General features: G+C 41.0%; 1 protein-coding gene across 4 annotated transcripts; it reads right to left on the minus strand.

The window, feature by feature from the left end:
• Positions 1-4,892: 4,892 nt before the first annotated feature.
• On the minus strand, positions 4,893-11,282 carry LOC110509245 (rap1 GTPase-activating protein 2). 4 transcript variants are annotated; one of them, XM_090230683.1, is made up of 19 exons: positions 11,090-11,282; positions 10,906-10,938; positions 10,647-10,737; positions 10,221-10,256; positions 10,060-10,107; positions 9,575-9,766; positions 9,355-9,452; positions 9,179-9,257; positions 9,010-9,063; positions 8,728-8,811; positions 8,530-8,630; positions 8,241-8,370; positions 7,954-8,139; positions 7,793-7,864; positions 7,622-7,708; positions 7,212-7,367; positions 7,036-7,122; positions 6,901-6,926; positions 4,893-6,822 (listed from the first exon to the last, which is right to left on the minus strand). In XM_090230683.1, exons 1-19 carry the CDS (start codon positions 11,158-11,160, stop codon positions 6,723-6,725), a joined length of 1,731 nt encoding a protein of 576 aa, XP_090086809.1. In that variant the 5' UTR covers positions 11,161-11,282; the 3' UTR covers positions 4,893-6,722. The 4 variants fall into 4 exon arrangements, with proteins under 4 accessions (XP_090086809.1, XP_021445873.1, XP_021445874.1 ...); XM_021590198.3 differs by having other exon boundaries at positions 9,575-9,772; XM_021590199.3 differs by having other exon boundaries at positions 10,647-10,740.
• Between the last annotated feature and the right edge of the window lie 4,479 nt (positions 11,283-15,761).

Raw genomic sequence — 15,761 nt, forward strand, 5'->3', positions numbered from 1 at the left:
TGAATACTGATCTTCAACTAGTTGTCATAAACCACCTGAATACTGATGTTCAACTAGTTGTCATAAACCACCTGAATACTGATCTTCAACTAGTTGTCATAAACCACCTGAATACTGATCTTCAACTAGTTGTCATAAACCACCTGAATACTGATCTTCAACTAGTTGTCATAAACCACCTGAATATTGATCTTCAACTAGTAGTATTAAACCACCTGAATACTGATCTTCAACTAGTTGTCATAAACCACCTGAATACTGATCTTCAACTAGTTGTCATAAACCACCTGAATACTGATCTTCAACTAGTTGTCATAAACCACCTGAATATTGATCTTCAACTAGTTGTCATAAACCACCTGAATATTGATCTTCAACTAGTTGTCATAAACCACCTGAATACTGATCTTCAACTAGTAGTATTAAACCACCTGAATATTGATATTCAACTAGTTGTCATAAACCACCTGAATACTGATCTTCAACTAGTAGTATTAAACCACATGAATATTGATCTTCAACTAGTTGTCATAAACCACCTGAATATTGATGTTCAACTAGTTGTCATAAACCACCTGAATATTGATCTTCAACTAGTTGTCATAAACCACCTGAATATTGATGTTCAACTAGTTGTCATAAACCACCTGAATATTGATCTTCAACTAGTTGTCATAAACCACCTGAATACTGATCTTCAACTAGTAGTATTAAACCACCTGAATACTGATCTTCAACTAGTTGTCATAAACCACCTGAATACTGATCTTCAACTAGTTGTCATAAACCACCTGAATACTGATCTTCAACTAGTAGTATTAAACCACCTGAATACTGATCTTCAACTAGTAGTCATAAACCACCTGAATATTGATGTTCAACTAGTTGTCATAAACCACCTGAATACTGATCTTCAACTAGTTGTCATAAACCACCTGAATACTGATCTTCAACTAGTAGTATTAAACCACATGAATATTGATCTTCAACTAGTTGTCATAAACCACCTGAATACTGATCTTCAACTAGTTGTCATAAACCACCTGAATATTGATGTTCAACTAGTTGTCATAAACCACCTGAATATTGATCTTCAACTAGTTGTCATAAACCACCTGAATACTGATCTTCAACTAGTAGTATTAAACCACCTGAATATTGATCTTCAACTAGTTGTCATAAACCACCTGAATATTGATCTTCAACTAGTTGTCATAAACCACATGAATATTGATCTTCAACTAGTTGTCATAAACCACCTGAATATTGATGTTCAACTAGTTGTCATAAACCACCTGAATATTGATCTTCAACTAGTTGTCATAAACCACCTGAACACTGATCTTCAACTAGTTGTCATAAACCACCTGAATACTGATCTTCAACTAGTTGTCATAAACCACCTGAATACTGATCTTCAACTAGTAGTATTAAACCACCTGAATATTGATCTTCAACTAGTTGTCATAAACCACCTGAATATTGATCTTCAACTAGTAGTATTAAACCATCTGAATACTGATCTTCAACTAGTAGTATTTAACCACCTGAATATTGATCTTCAACTAGTAGTATTAAACCACCTGAATACTGATCTTCAACTAGTAGTATTAAACCACCTGAATATTGATCTTCAACTAGTAGTATTAAACCACCTGAATACTGATCTTCAACTAGTTGTCATAAACCACCTGAATATTGATCTTCAACTAGTTGTCATGAACCACCTGAATATTGATCTTCAACTAGTTGTCATAAACCACCTGAATACTGATCTTCAACTAGTTGTCATAAACCACCTGAATATTGATCTTCAACTAGTTGTCATAAACCACCTGAATATTGATCTTCAACTAGTTGTCATAAACCACCTGAATACTGATCTTCAACTAGTAGTCATAAACCACCTGAATCTTCAACTAGTTGTCATAAACCACCTGAATATTGATCTTCAACTAGTTGTCATAAACCACCTGAATATTGATCTTCAACTAGTTGTCATAAACCACCTGAATATTGATCTTCAACTAGTTGTCATAAACCACCTGAATATTGATCTTCAACTAGTTGTCATAAACCACCTGAATATTGATCTTCAACTAGTAGTATTAAACCACCTGAATACTGATCTTCAACTAGTAGTATTAAACCACCTGAATACTGATCTTCAACTAGTAGTATTAAACCACCTGAATACTGATCTTCAACTAGTTGTCATAAACCACCTGAATATTGATCTTCAACTAGTTGTCATAAACCACCTGAATATTGATCTTCAACTAGTAGTCATAAACCACCTGAATATTGATCTTCAACTAGTAGTATTAAACCACCTGAATACTGATCTTCAACTAGTTGTCATAAACCACCTGAATATTGATCTTCAACTAGTTGTCATAAACCACCTGAATATTGATCTTCAACTAGTTGTCATAAACCACCTGAATACTGATCTTCAACTAGTTGTCATAAACCACCTGAATACTGATCTTCAACTAGTTGTCATAAACCACCTGAATACCGATCTTCAACTAGTTGTCATAAACCACCTGAATACTGATCTTCAACTAGTTGTCATAAACCACCTGAATACTGATCTTCAACTAGTTGTCATAAACCACCTGAATACTGATCTTCAACTAGTTGTCATAAACCACCTGAATACTGATCTTCAACTAGTTGTCATAAACCACCTGAATATTGATCTTCAACTAGTTGTCATAAACCACCTGAATATTGATCTTCAACTAGTAGTCATAAACCACCTGAATATTGATCTTCAACTAGTAGTATTAAACCACCTGAATACTGATCTTCAACTAGTTGTCATAAACCACCTGAATATTGATCTTCAACTAGTTGTCATAAACCACCTGAATACTGATCTTCAACTAGTTGTCATAAACCACCTGAATATTGATCTTCAACTAGTAGTATTAAACCACCTGAATACTGATCTTCAACTAGTTGTCATAAACCACCTGAATACTGATCTTCAACTAGTTGTCATAAACCACCTGAATACTGATCTTCAACTAGTTGTCATAAACCACCTGAATATTGATCTTCAACTAGTAGTATTAAACCACCTGAATACTGATCTTCAACTAGTTGTCATAAACCACCTGAATACTGATCTTCAACTAGTTGTCATAAACCACCTGAATACTGATGTTCAACTAGTTGTCATAAACCACCTGAATACTGATCTTCAACTAGTTGTCATAAACCACCTGAATACTGATCTTCAACTAGTTGTCATAAACCACCTGAATACTGATCTTCAACTAGTTGTCATAAACCACCTGAATATTGATCTTCAACTAGTAGTATTAAACCACCTGAATACTGATCTTCAACTAGTTGTCATAAACCACCTGAATACTGATCTTCAACTAGTTGTCATAAACCACCTGAATACTGATCTTCAACTAGTTGTCATAAACCACCTGAATATTGATCTTCAACTAGTTGTCATAAACCACCTGAATATTGATCTTCAACTAGTAGTATTAAACCACCTGAATATTGATCTTCAACTAGTTGTCATAAACCACCTGAATACTGATCTTCAACTAGTAGTATTAAACCACATGAATATTGATCTTCAACTAGTTGTCATAAACCACCTGAATATTGATGTTCAACTAGTTGTCATAAACCACCTGAATATTGATCTTCAACTAGTTGTCATAAACCACCTGAATATTGATGTTCAACTAGTTGTCATAAACCACCTGAATATTGATCTTCAACTAGTTGTCATAAACCACCTGAATACTGATCTTCAACTAGTAGTATTAAACCACCTGAATACTGATCTTCAACTAGTTGTCATAAACCACCTGAATACTGATCTTCAACTAGTTGTCATAAACCACCTGAATACTGATCTTCAACTAGTAGTATTAAACCACCTGAATACTGATCTTCAACTAGTAGTCATAAACCACCTGAATATTGATGTTCAACTAGTTGTCATAAACCACCTGAATACTGATCTTCAACTAGTTGTCATAAACCACCTGAATACTGATCTTCAACTAGTAGTATTAAACCACATGAATATTGATCTTCAACTAGTTGTCATAAACCACCTGAATATTGATGTTCAACTAGTTGTCATAAACCACCTGAATATTGATCTTCAACTAGTTGTCATAAACCACCTGAATACTGATCTTCAACTAGTAGTATTAAACCACCTGAATATTGATCTTCAACTAGTTGTCATAAACCACCTGAATATTGATCTTCAACTAGTTGTCATAAACCACATGAATATTGATCTTCAACTAGTTGTCATAAACCACCTGAATATTGATGTTCAACTAGTTGTCATAAACCACCTGAATACTGATCTTCAACTAGTTGTCATAAACCACCTGAATATTGATCTTCATTTGTTTTTTCTTGAAGGTTGTGTCATCTTTAAAAATGTATTTTTATATCAAGAACATTTTCAACCATCCAGCACAGATCTGTTTGGCCAAATCTCCTGGAGAGAAAGCAGGATTTTCTTTCCATCCCTATTTTAAAGAGATTGATCCCAAATGACAAAATATTGTCTCCTTACCTTCAAAGCAGTCTATGGACAAGCAGATTCCAATCTATGATTTGGTTACCCACTACCATCAACCATTAATAGTAACATTTCCTGTGCAGAGCCTTGATGTAGTGTTAACACTCCTCTCCATGTGTCTCATACAACTTTCCACCTGATAACATGGATCAATCCCAGCTTCCAACCGTCCCACTGTTTTTAGCATTTGCCTGTCTCTCTACCTCATTTAATTACTGTGTCAAAGTGTCAAACTACCTAAAACTGTGTACAGAAAACATGTTAGCATTCTTCACATTACCTACCCCAAAAAAGTAACAACGTAGTCAAATTTGGAGTGTTCATTTAATGTTCAAAGCATCCTGAATAAACCTAATTTTCCACCCTGGTAATAGGCCTAAGCCATGTCAAAATACATAGAATTTCAGGATATTCACTTTAAAACAGTAAACCCCCAGTCCCTCGTCTATGGATTGGCCAGGGGGCAGTGACATTCACATAGCAAATCTCACTCCAAACTGTCTTCAAATGTGGCAGCCCTGAATTGTTACAATGCTCTAAAATAGTAAAATAGTAATACATATTGCATGACTTCGTTATCATACATTTACTACAATGATGTACACATATTAACATTGAAAATATTCTAAAATAATATATCTGTATTACTTGCTATGAAAGCATACATTTCAACATTTTACAGCTTGTACAGTGCATTTGGAAAGTATTCAGACCCCTTTACTTTTTTCACATTTTGTTACGTTACAGCCTTATTCTAAAATGGATTAAATATTTGTTTTTCTCATCAATCTAAGCACAATATCCCATGATGATAAAGTGAAAATACCTTATTTATATTTGTATTCAGACCCTTTGCTATGAGATGCAAAATTGAGCTCAAGTGCATCCTGTTTCCATTGATCATCTTTAAGATGTTTTTTACAACTTGATTGGAGTCCACCTGTGGTAAATTCAATTGATTGGACATGATTTGGAAAGACACCTGTCTGTCTATATAAGGTCCCACAGTTGACAGTGCATGTCAGAGCAAAAACCAAGCCATGAGGTCGAAAGGGATAGTCCGTAGAGCTCCGAGACAGGATTGGGTCGAGGGACAGATCTGGGGAAGGATACTAAAACATTTCTGCAGCATTGAAGGTCCACCAAGAACACAGTGACCTCCATCTTTCTGAAATGGAAGAAGTTTGGAAGCAACAAGACTCTTCCAAGAGCTGGCTGCCTGGCCAAACTGAGCAATCAGGGGAGAAGGGCCTTGGTCATGGAGGTGAACCTCAACCCGATGGTCCCTCTGTGACAGAGCTCCAGAGTTCCTCTGTGGAGATGGGAGAACCTTCCAGAAGGACAACTGTCTCTGCAATACTCCACCTAGAAGGCCTTTGTGGTAGAGTGGCCAAACCGAAGCAACTCCTCAGTAATAAGCACATGACAGCCCGCTTGGAGTTTGCCAAAAGGCACCTAAAGGACTATTAGACTATGAAAAAACAAGATTCTCTGGTTTGCTGAAACCAAGATTGAACTATTTGGCCTGAATGCCAAGCGTCACATCTGGAGGAAACCTGGCACCCTCCCTACGGTGAAGCATGGTGGTGCCAGTATCATGCTGTGGGGATGTTTTTCAGCGACAGGGACTGGGAGACTAGTAAGGATCGAGGGAAAGATGAACAGAGTAAAGTACAGAGAGATCCTTGATGAAAACCTGCTCCAGAGTGCTCAGGACCTCAGACTGGGGTGAAGGTTCACCTTCTAACAGGACAATGACCCTTAGCACACAGCCAAGACAAAGCAGGAGTGGCTTCAGGACAAGTCTCTGAATGTCCTTGAGTTGCCCAGCCAGAGCCCGGACTTGAACCCGATCGAACATCTCTGCAGAGACCTGAAAATAACAGCTGTAATGGCTGTCAAAGGTGCTTCAACAAAGTACTGAATTTGCAAAAATATCTAAAAACCTGTTTTTACTTTGTCATTATGGGGTACTGTGTGTAGATTGATGAGGGGGAAAAACTATTTCATCAATTTTAGAATAAGGCTGTAACGTAACAAAACGTGGAAAAAGTCAAGGGGTCTGAATACTTTCCGAATGCACTGTACATACAAAGTATCCACTTGGTTATTACTCAAATATACACATAATTCTGTCTGCCTACGTATTCTCCTGGGGACTGGAGTAGTCTTTGACCTCTGTGGAGCCCAGGTTGTCTGTGGGCGGAAAGCTGGGTTCAGGGGGCTTGTAGGCCAACTCACTGAAAGAAAAAAAAAACATCTGTCTGTCTGTCTGTCCATCCATCTGTCTGATTTGTCCGTTCTCTGTAGTGTCTTACCTCTCTCCATCTCTCTCTGTAGCAGCCTGGAGAGGGAGACAAAAACCAACAGGGGTGGTCAGTATTTCCCAAAAACATATCAATTAGATATTCAGTGATAAAAGAGAAAGTGCTTCCATCTTCAGTATGGGTTACCTTGGGCTTCTGTGGGAGTGGCACCCCGCCCATCTTTCTAGGCCCCCCAAGAGTGTCAAAAGAATTACTGCGTACCCTAATGGCTCTCTGCAACAAAGACAGGAAATATGGATGCCAAGTCGAAAACCCACCCTTTCCCCACACTGTAGTGAAAAGCCAAGGATTTCTGACCTCACCTTAAAGTTTTCGATGAACCCTCCACTCCCCTCAGTTACACCCCTCATCCCCTCAGAAGTCGAGAGGGTGGACACAGGCGAATCTCCCATCATGCACTGGGAGCGGGTGGACAGTTCCGCCTGCAGACCCTCCAGGAGGGACGAACGAGTGCGCAGCTTGAAAAGATAGGATGAGAGGAGAGAGGGAGGCAGAGACGGAGGAGAGAAGGAGGCAGCATAGAGGAGTTAAGTAAGAAATGGGGAGCAGAAGAGAGGAATTAGAGAAGAGGAAATACTTGTTTCTTAGATTTCTGTTCCACTTAAAAATATACCAGATTTGCATCTAGAAAGTCTTTGCCTGTGTGCATGTAATGCCTCAAGCATTACTGTATACATTTATAATGGTGTTAGTGTTGTTCTTCTGTGGTTACCTCCAGTCTACTGAACCTCTCAGCCTTATAACAGGAGATCTCTGCATTGATAAGCTTGGTCAGAAGGAACTCTCTCAACAGGGAGCTCTGGAAGATAGGCCAATAGAGACACACTGAGAATGCATCATGGCCTTTACCATGTCACCAAGTTCAGATGTGAATTCTGCTCACCTCTGTGAATATGGGAGGATCAGGGAGGGAGGGACCAAAGGGAGGTACATCCTCTCTGGCTGTGACTGACACCTGCAAACAGACCACTTCCAGGTTTGAAAAAGGCTTTCCATTCAGTGATAAAAGATCAATGTGTCTCTCATTTTGTTTTATCTTCTTACCTGGAACACCCCTCCTCCTCCTGCTTCCTCCCCCTCCCCCTCGTCCCCCACTCTCTTCCTCACCCTCCTGACCACTAGAAAACAGTGCAGGAAGTGTGAGCCGATGACATCAGACAGAAAAGGGGTGTGGCCCTCCTGGTAAACAACAGCAACGATGTCGTTGCCAATGTGTCTCTTCCTCTGTAGCTGTAAGGAGTAATGAGCAGAGGGTAAGCGGGAGCCACTGGAGCTGGGTTGAAGTGATTGACTGTGGGTGAGGATGATTTGGTGTCGTTATTCAGGCTAACCTGTTGTGTATCGCCCTCTGTGAAGGGCAATTTGGTGGACACATGGAACATGATCTCTCTGCCGTGGAAGGAAGTGAAGACCGCATCATTTCCTGTCTGGCCGTGATACACGTCCAAACCTCCTCGGAACCTGGAAGAGAGGGAGGGAGAGAAAGAGGGAAGAGGCAGTCGGGGAGAGGGAGTGACAGTAAGCTGCTGGTATCTTCTTATTCATCTCTTCCTGTTACAATGTCATATTTCTGTCATTTCTCCATAAGGCCATGTCACCATGTAGGTTACTGTACATTACCCAGTGAACCCTTGAAGTGCGACTGTAGCTCCCAAAATAGAGAGGAATTCTTGAAACTCTTCACTTTCCTCATTGTTACAGAGTATGTCCTCCTCTGTCAACTGTAAAAGATAGAGAGAAAATATGAGAGGTAATGTACAGTAGACAAGTGCTACTATTTAATGCTTCCAAGCTTCTGCCTGCATTCCAGTTATTTACCTGTCCCTCTCTCTGATACAAGACACCAAACTTGAAATTCAGAGACACTCTGTGTTCATCAAATGCTGTTATAAGATCTGGTGCCTGAAAGACAGAGAGGGGAAGAGAGAAAGAAAGAAAGAAGCAAAGAGAGGGAGAGAGAGATAGAGAGATAAAGGGGAAGGAGAGAGCACACATTTTTTGTCAAAATGGTCTCAGGGTTTAGAGGTCATTTGAAGAGTACATTCTGTGTAACATGAAGGCCTAAAGCATTTGGGAATGTGTACAGTGAAAAATAAGTACCTTGAGGTAACTGACCACATCAAATCTGGACACAGTCACACTGTCGCATAGCATCTGAAAAGGACATGGTCAGTTTGGGTTTTTTCAATGATGGTAAATGTTTTCAGTAAAAGCACAGTAAAGGTTCATCTAAAATACACACGTCTGTTGGAGAGACTAGTAATGGTACCTTGGCCAGCTCCACAGCAGACGGGATGTTTGGGAACAGAGACACAGAGAAAACCCCATGCATAGAGCATTCCCTCATCCTGGAAAGGAAAGACAGACGTAATAACTGTTGCTCATGGAATTCACCAGGGTGTTTCATTACATTAATTGAATAAATTATATTCTTTCAGATATAACCTCAGGATTACTCTCAGCCTCTTCTCTTCTTCCTCCAAACAGACAGAGAGAAGGAGGGGTCCCAGGGAGGGGTCCACTGCTGTGAACGAGTGATGATACTGACGTAGGAGAGAAAGTTACACAGCTACTATGTATGTATTTCATCATCTTGGATCATAGTCCATCGCTACCATCAAATGGAACAGAATAAGAGTAGTCCTATGGGCGGTACTCTACTAACTCGTGAGCGGAAGAACTCCTGGTAGTATGTGGCCTCGCTGTCTCTCTCCATGATGTCATAGGTCTCTGGGTCTAGTCCATAATGAGAGGATGTCGGACTGGTCTCAGCAAACTTCTGTAGCGGGGGGTCTATCCAGTAACCACCCAGCTTTGGAGGCAGGATCAGAGGAAGGTCACGACCTATCTTCAAAAGCTGAGACTTTCAAAAGGGTGAGATGATAATTAAACGTCTGGTGTATCCAATTAAATGTAGATCTAGCAGTATCCGCAGGATGATGTTTGAACTGACATGCTCATGGTTGCATCAGCAAACCTAATAATGAGTTTTATGAATGCTGGTATGAGTGTTATAACTATAACTATTGTGATGTCGGTGTTTTAGGGAACAAAAATGTCTGTATCGTTGAGAATATTGAAAGGTCAATGTCAACACACACACACGTGTGCACACAAATCTTGACATTATATTTTAGGAGAAAGACTCACCCTCAAAGGCAGAGGGAATTCACAGCGCTGTTCATCTAGCCTGCTGCTCTGATGAAGGAGAGTGAAGGTAACAGTGACTGACTGATTGACTAACTGGGGAGAGAACTGTTGTACACACAGAGACTACACAAAACAGAGAGAGAATGATGCTGTACACTCACCTGCAACTTCTCAATGATCTCAAACAGCTCTGTCACCTTACATGGAAAACACAGACAGTCAGACAGACAGACCAACATACAGAGTCAGACAGACAGACCAACATACAGTCAGACAGACCAACATACAGAGTCAGACAGACAGACCAACATACAGTCAGACAAACCAACATACAGAGTCAGACAGACAGACAGACAGACAGACAGACAGACAGACAGACAGACAGACAGACAGACAGACAGACAGACAGACAGACAGACAGACAGAGACAGAAAGGAGGTTCAGGGAGAAACAGGAAGAGAAAGAGAAACAACGTTAGACAAACACAGATGCAGAGAAATGCAGGGAGACTAAATTAGTGACGTTGTGATCAACAAATGCAAAAAGGATATGATGAAAGACACATTATCACAATTAAGTCCTTTTACCTTCTGGTTGCTGCCAGCAGAAAGGAACGGTTTGGTCTCGCTGGTAGGGGAGTCCGAAATATCCAGAATGCTGTGTTCTAAAGGTTCTGGTCTGCTGCAACAGGTGGAATGACAGAGCAAAGCAATGCAACCCATCACTTTTCCTATTCATCAACTGCAAGTGTATCAAGCTTTAAATCCAGTGTAAAATGACCAGTGAGAAATAAACTACATCTAATGTGGATAAAGGTAAATAAAGGTGTTTTTAAGTTTTTCTCACCTAGTCTCATTTTCACTGATGAACTTGTCCACACTGTGAATAGGGAAAGTGGTAACTCCTTAGACAATGTGCCGCATGACATTAAGAACTACTCCTATTATCAACTATTTGAAGATTTTATTCAGATTCTGACACTAGATCCAAAGCATTTTCATTTGTTCTCAATACTGTGACTGTTACTCACCCTCCATATGCCCCAAAAGTGAAACTTCTCTTTCTGGAGAAGAACTTCTCATTTCTGCTGTCTCTCTCCATCGTTCTGTGTGGGTGTTAGTGCTTGTGAGTGCCAGTGTGCTAGCTATAGTCAATCAGTACTGCCTAGGGATGAATTAAATCACTCCCCTCCCTCTCTCTCTCTCTCTCTTTCTCTCCTCTCTGCCCCCTGCCTCTCACTCATTTAATCTCTATACTTCCTTCCCTATATCCTGCTGTCAGCCAGACGAGCAATATTAACCCCATCTTGGCCGCAGGGACACGCACTGATGGATAACAAACCCCCATGACCCTGCCCTGACATACAGTACATGTATGGACGCAGAGACAGAGGGGTCGCTGGGTATCGATCGCCGTGCTCTAAGACACACAGATAGTGGTCTTACTGACTGGGTGTGTGTAAAGATAGGAATGGTAAATAAATAAATAAACGCATGAGCGATTGCCTCTTTAGACCTGTTACCCTTTGAGTCTGTAGAACCATCAATTATTGACAGCACATACTGAGAGAGGTGCAAGGCAGCGGGAGAGGAGAGGAGAGAGGAGGGGAATGGGGAGGGGTGGTAGTGGAGGGGGAGGGGTGTTGAGGCACCCTGCTAAAGGGGGAATACAAAAGAGGAAGGGAGGTTAGAAATACTGTATCTATGAACACAACATTAAGCTTCATTTGTGCAACAAGGTCAATTATGTTGTGGCATTGGTAGTATTTAAACAAATCTTTGTTATCAAGGTAGATTTTTCATATCAATCAAAAGACCCTTTTCTGTGTTTGCAAATATTTCCGCAGGGGGGAGATGCGCGCCATATTGGAAGTTCTCATAGACGGCCAGCTAAGAAAGCCTCCATTTACATGTTGCTTATGAGTAGATTTATAATAATAATAATAATAATAATAATTAGTTGGGTGCTTACATTTGTCCTATTTCACACATGTACAAGTGTGTGTTATACACATTTGAGAATTGTACATTTGTTCGGTTACTGGCCCAGTACTCTTAACCGCTCAACTACCTGCCGCCTAATTTCACATTACTTAGGGATTATAATTGGATTTTCGCATTCTAGCTAACAACTGCTACATCCAAAATATGTTTTTTAAAGATCACAAACAAATATAATCTTTGCGACTATTCAAGCAATAATCAAAACATTTTAAGTGTATGAGAAACCAAAAAAGTGTTCGCCCAGCAAAACGTCAATCAAAATTCCCTGAACTGTCATTGGCTATAATCCTAAATTTATTCTGCAGAGGTGCGGAAGTTGTTTGTTAGTAGGGTACGTTGTAAACCTCTGATGTAAAGTCCCTTATCTAGGGGACTAGAAGCGGTTCTGGACTGGTTCAGAGTGACCAAAATGTTTGTGTACAGAACGTCTATGAACAGTGCAACGTCAATTGCTTTAAATTCAGCAAAACAGCTCTCCACATTCAGATGGCACCGTTCGCAAGGAGCTGAGATGTAGGCTTTGTAATCTTGCACCTCATTTGCATACGAGTGACTTGTCCATTTTTTTGTCCTATCCAGACAAAGGATCTATTCCGCTGGCTGTGAGCATAGGAGCCCCACTTGCTTTTGAGCCGGGCTATAGAGCCGGGCTGAAACTCAATGAAACTCAAGATTCTCAAATGGAGATAACGTTCGCGGTATTTAGTTTTAGCTATGTTGGATGAACAGATTGCTATACTTCTATATGAAAACCCTTCAGTTGGCATGCTGAATGGCAGTCAATAAACATTATATTTTTGTCACGACTTCCGCCGAAGTCGGCTCCCCTCCTTGTTCGGGCGGCGTTCGACGTCACCGGCCTTCTAGCCATCTCCGCTCCATTTTTCATTGTTCCGTTTGTTTTGTCTTGTTCCCCGCACACCTGGTTTACATCAAATCAAATCAAATCAAATGTATTTATATAGCCCTTCGTACATCAGCTGATATCTCAAAGTGCTGTACAGAAACCCAGCCTAAAACCCCAAACAGCAAGCAATGCAGGTGTAGAAGCCCGGTGGATAGGAAAAACTCCCTAGAAAGGCCAAAACCTAGGAAGAAACCTAGAGAGGAACCAGGCTATGTGGGGTGGCCAGTCCTCTTCTGGCTGTGCCGGGTGGAGATTATAACAGAACATGGCCAAGATGTTCAAATGTTCATAAATGACCAGCATGGTCAAATAATAATAATCACAGGCAGAACAGTTGAAACTGGAGCAGCAGCACGGCCAGGTGGACTGGGGACAGCAAGGAGTCATCATGTCAGGTAGTCCTGGGGCATGGTCCTAGGGCTCAGGTCCTCAGAGAGAGAGAAAGAAAGAGAGAAAGAGAGAATTAGAGAGAGCATACTTAAATTCACACAGGACACCGGATAGAACAGGAGAAGTACTCCAGATATAACAAACTGACCCTAGCCCCCCAACACATAAACTACTGCAGCATAAATACTGGAGGCTGAGACAGGAGGGGTCAGGAGACACTGTGGCCCCATCCGAGGACACCCCCGGACAGGGCAAAACAGGAAGGATATAATCCCACTCACTTTGCCAAAGCACAGCCCCCACACCACTAGAGGGATATCTTCAACCACCAATTGACCATCCTGAGACAAAGCTGAGTATAGCCCACAAAGGTCTCCGCCACGGCACAACCCAAGGTGGGACGCCAACATTCCCAAATCAATTGCATATACAGTATATATTCCTCTGTTCCCCCCATGTCTTTGTGTGGGATTGTTTTGTTACGTGTTTTGTATTGACGCGCCTATCTAGTTTTTCCCCGGATACTATGTTTCAGCCCGGAGTACGTTTAATTGTTAAATATTTTTGCTTATTTGTGACGCTTTGCACTTTTGCCTTTGGCTGGAAGTTTGTTGGACACTGTTGCATCCGTTTGTTGTTGCTTCTGCTGAATAAAGTGTGCGCCTGATCACAACTCTCTGCTCTCCTGCACCTGACTTCTACACCAGTAGATCACAACTCTCTGCTCTCCTGCACCTGACTTCAACACCAGTAGAGCACAACTCTCTGCTCTCCTGCACCTGACTTCTACACCAGTAGATCACAACTCTCTGCTCTCCTGCACCTGACTTCAACACCAGTAGAGCACAACTCTCTGCACCTGACTTCAACACCAGTAGATCACAACTCTCTGCTCTCCTGCACCTGACTTCAACACCAGTAGAGCACAACTCTCTGCTCTCCTGCACCTGACTTCAACACCAGTAGATCACAACTCTCTGCTCTCCTGCACCTGACTTCAACACCAGTAGAGCACAACTCTCTGCTCTCCTGCACCTGACTTCAACACCAGTAGCGCATACTCTGATAATTCCCCCAGTTTGACTGATAAATAAAATATATCAGGAACACATTATACATGTAATTGTATTCATGAACATTGAAGGGAAGAAGTCTGAATTTGCTCAATCTTGTTCTGTTAATCCACCACAAATATTGATTTTGATGGAGACCAAAGTTCACAACTGGTTCCATAGTGGCAACATTCTTATTGATTTCAAGCAGCTCCTTCCTAGAGATCAAGCACAACTCATGGTAACATTGCAGAATCATCCGTATCAGTGAGCTGTTGTGAAACTCCTTCTAAGAATCGACCTTACAAAAAAAGTGACATTTTAAAATCACATGTAACAGATAGATTCTGAAGGGGTTGGGGAAGTTTTCCACTTGAACTTCAAGCCAGCAAAGTCTAGATACCTGGTGCTGAAAAGGAGGAAGACGGTGGACAAGTTCCGGTTCACCATTCAAACCGGTAAAGAGTCTGGGCAAGATGTTTGACAGCAGCCTGAGGGATACAGCATCCATCAAGACATCCAACCAGGAGCTGGGAGTGTGGTTGGCTGCAGTGGACAAGTCAGGTTTACTCGGCAAGTTCAAGGCTTGGATATACCAACATGGTGTCCTCCCACGGAACCTCTGACCCCTCCTGGTTTACAAGGTCCCAATTTCTATAGTCGAGCTAATGGATGGGATTACCACGAAGCCTGAGCAGCACTGCCCTATACAGTCAGAAGAACCAACTGAAGCTACCCATCAGCATGAATGAGGAATTAATGGTGACTCGTACAAAGGAGGTGCTGCAATACAGGGAGTCAAGCAACCCGAAAGTATCCTAGACAGGTATAGAGGTGAGGACAGGAAGGAAGTGGAGGGCTTAGGATGCAGTAGAGCAGGCTGAGTCACGGCTACGGCACAGTGTGCTGGTGGGTAATGTGACTCCGGGAAGAGCTGACCTTGGTAGCATTACTGGTGGTGCAGGAGGAAGTGTGAGCAACAGTTGAGGAGGAGGGAGCCAGCAGGATGGTAGGAATGCAGCAACAAGATGGGAGAAAATGGTGGAAAGCACATGGTCCGAGCTAAGCCTGGGCGATATGGCCAAAATCTCATATCCCAATAAAGGTCATTTCATATGACGATACATATAACGACATAGCACATTTTCTGTAAATTCAATGAATAAATAGTTTATATAAAATGACCATAAGTAAAGGTCTATTTCTTATTACATTTTGAATTATACTCAACAAATAAAGGTACTTACTCATATTTGATTATTTCTCATTTTATTTAGAATCTTTGTGCAAATGTTCAATTAAGCGTTTAACAAAATGTAAAATATTAATGCATAAAATCTAAAGAGGTAA

Source organism: Oncorhynchus mykiss, chromosome 3, assembly GCF_057628025.1.
Source record: "Oncorhynchus mykiss isolate SJ-2025 chromosome 3, ASM5762802v1, whole genome shotgun sequence".
Taxonomy (NCBI): Eukaryota; Metazoa; Chordata; class Actinopteri; order Salmoniformes; family Salmonidae; genus Oncorhynchus; species Oncorhynchus mykiss.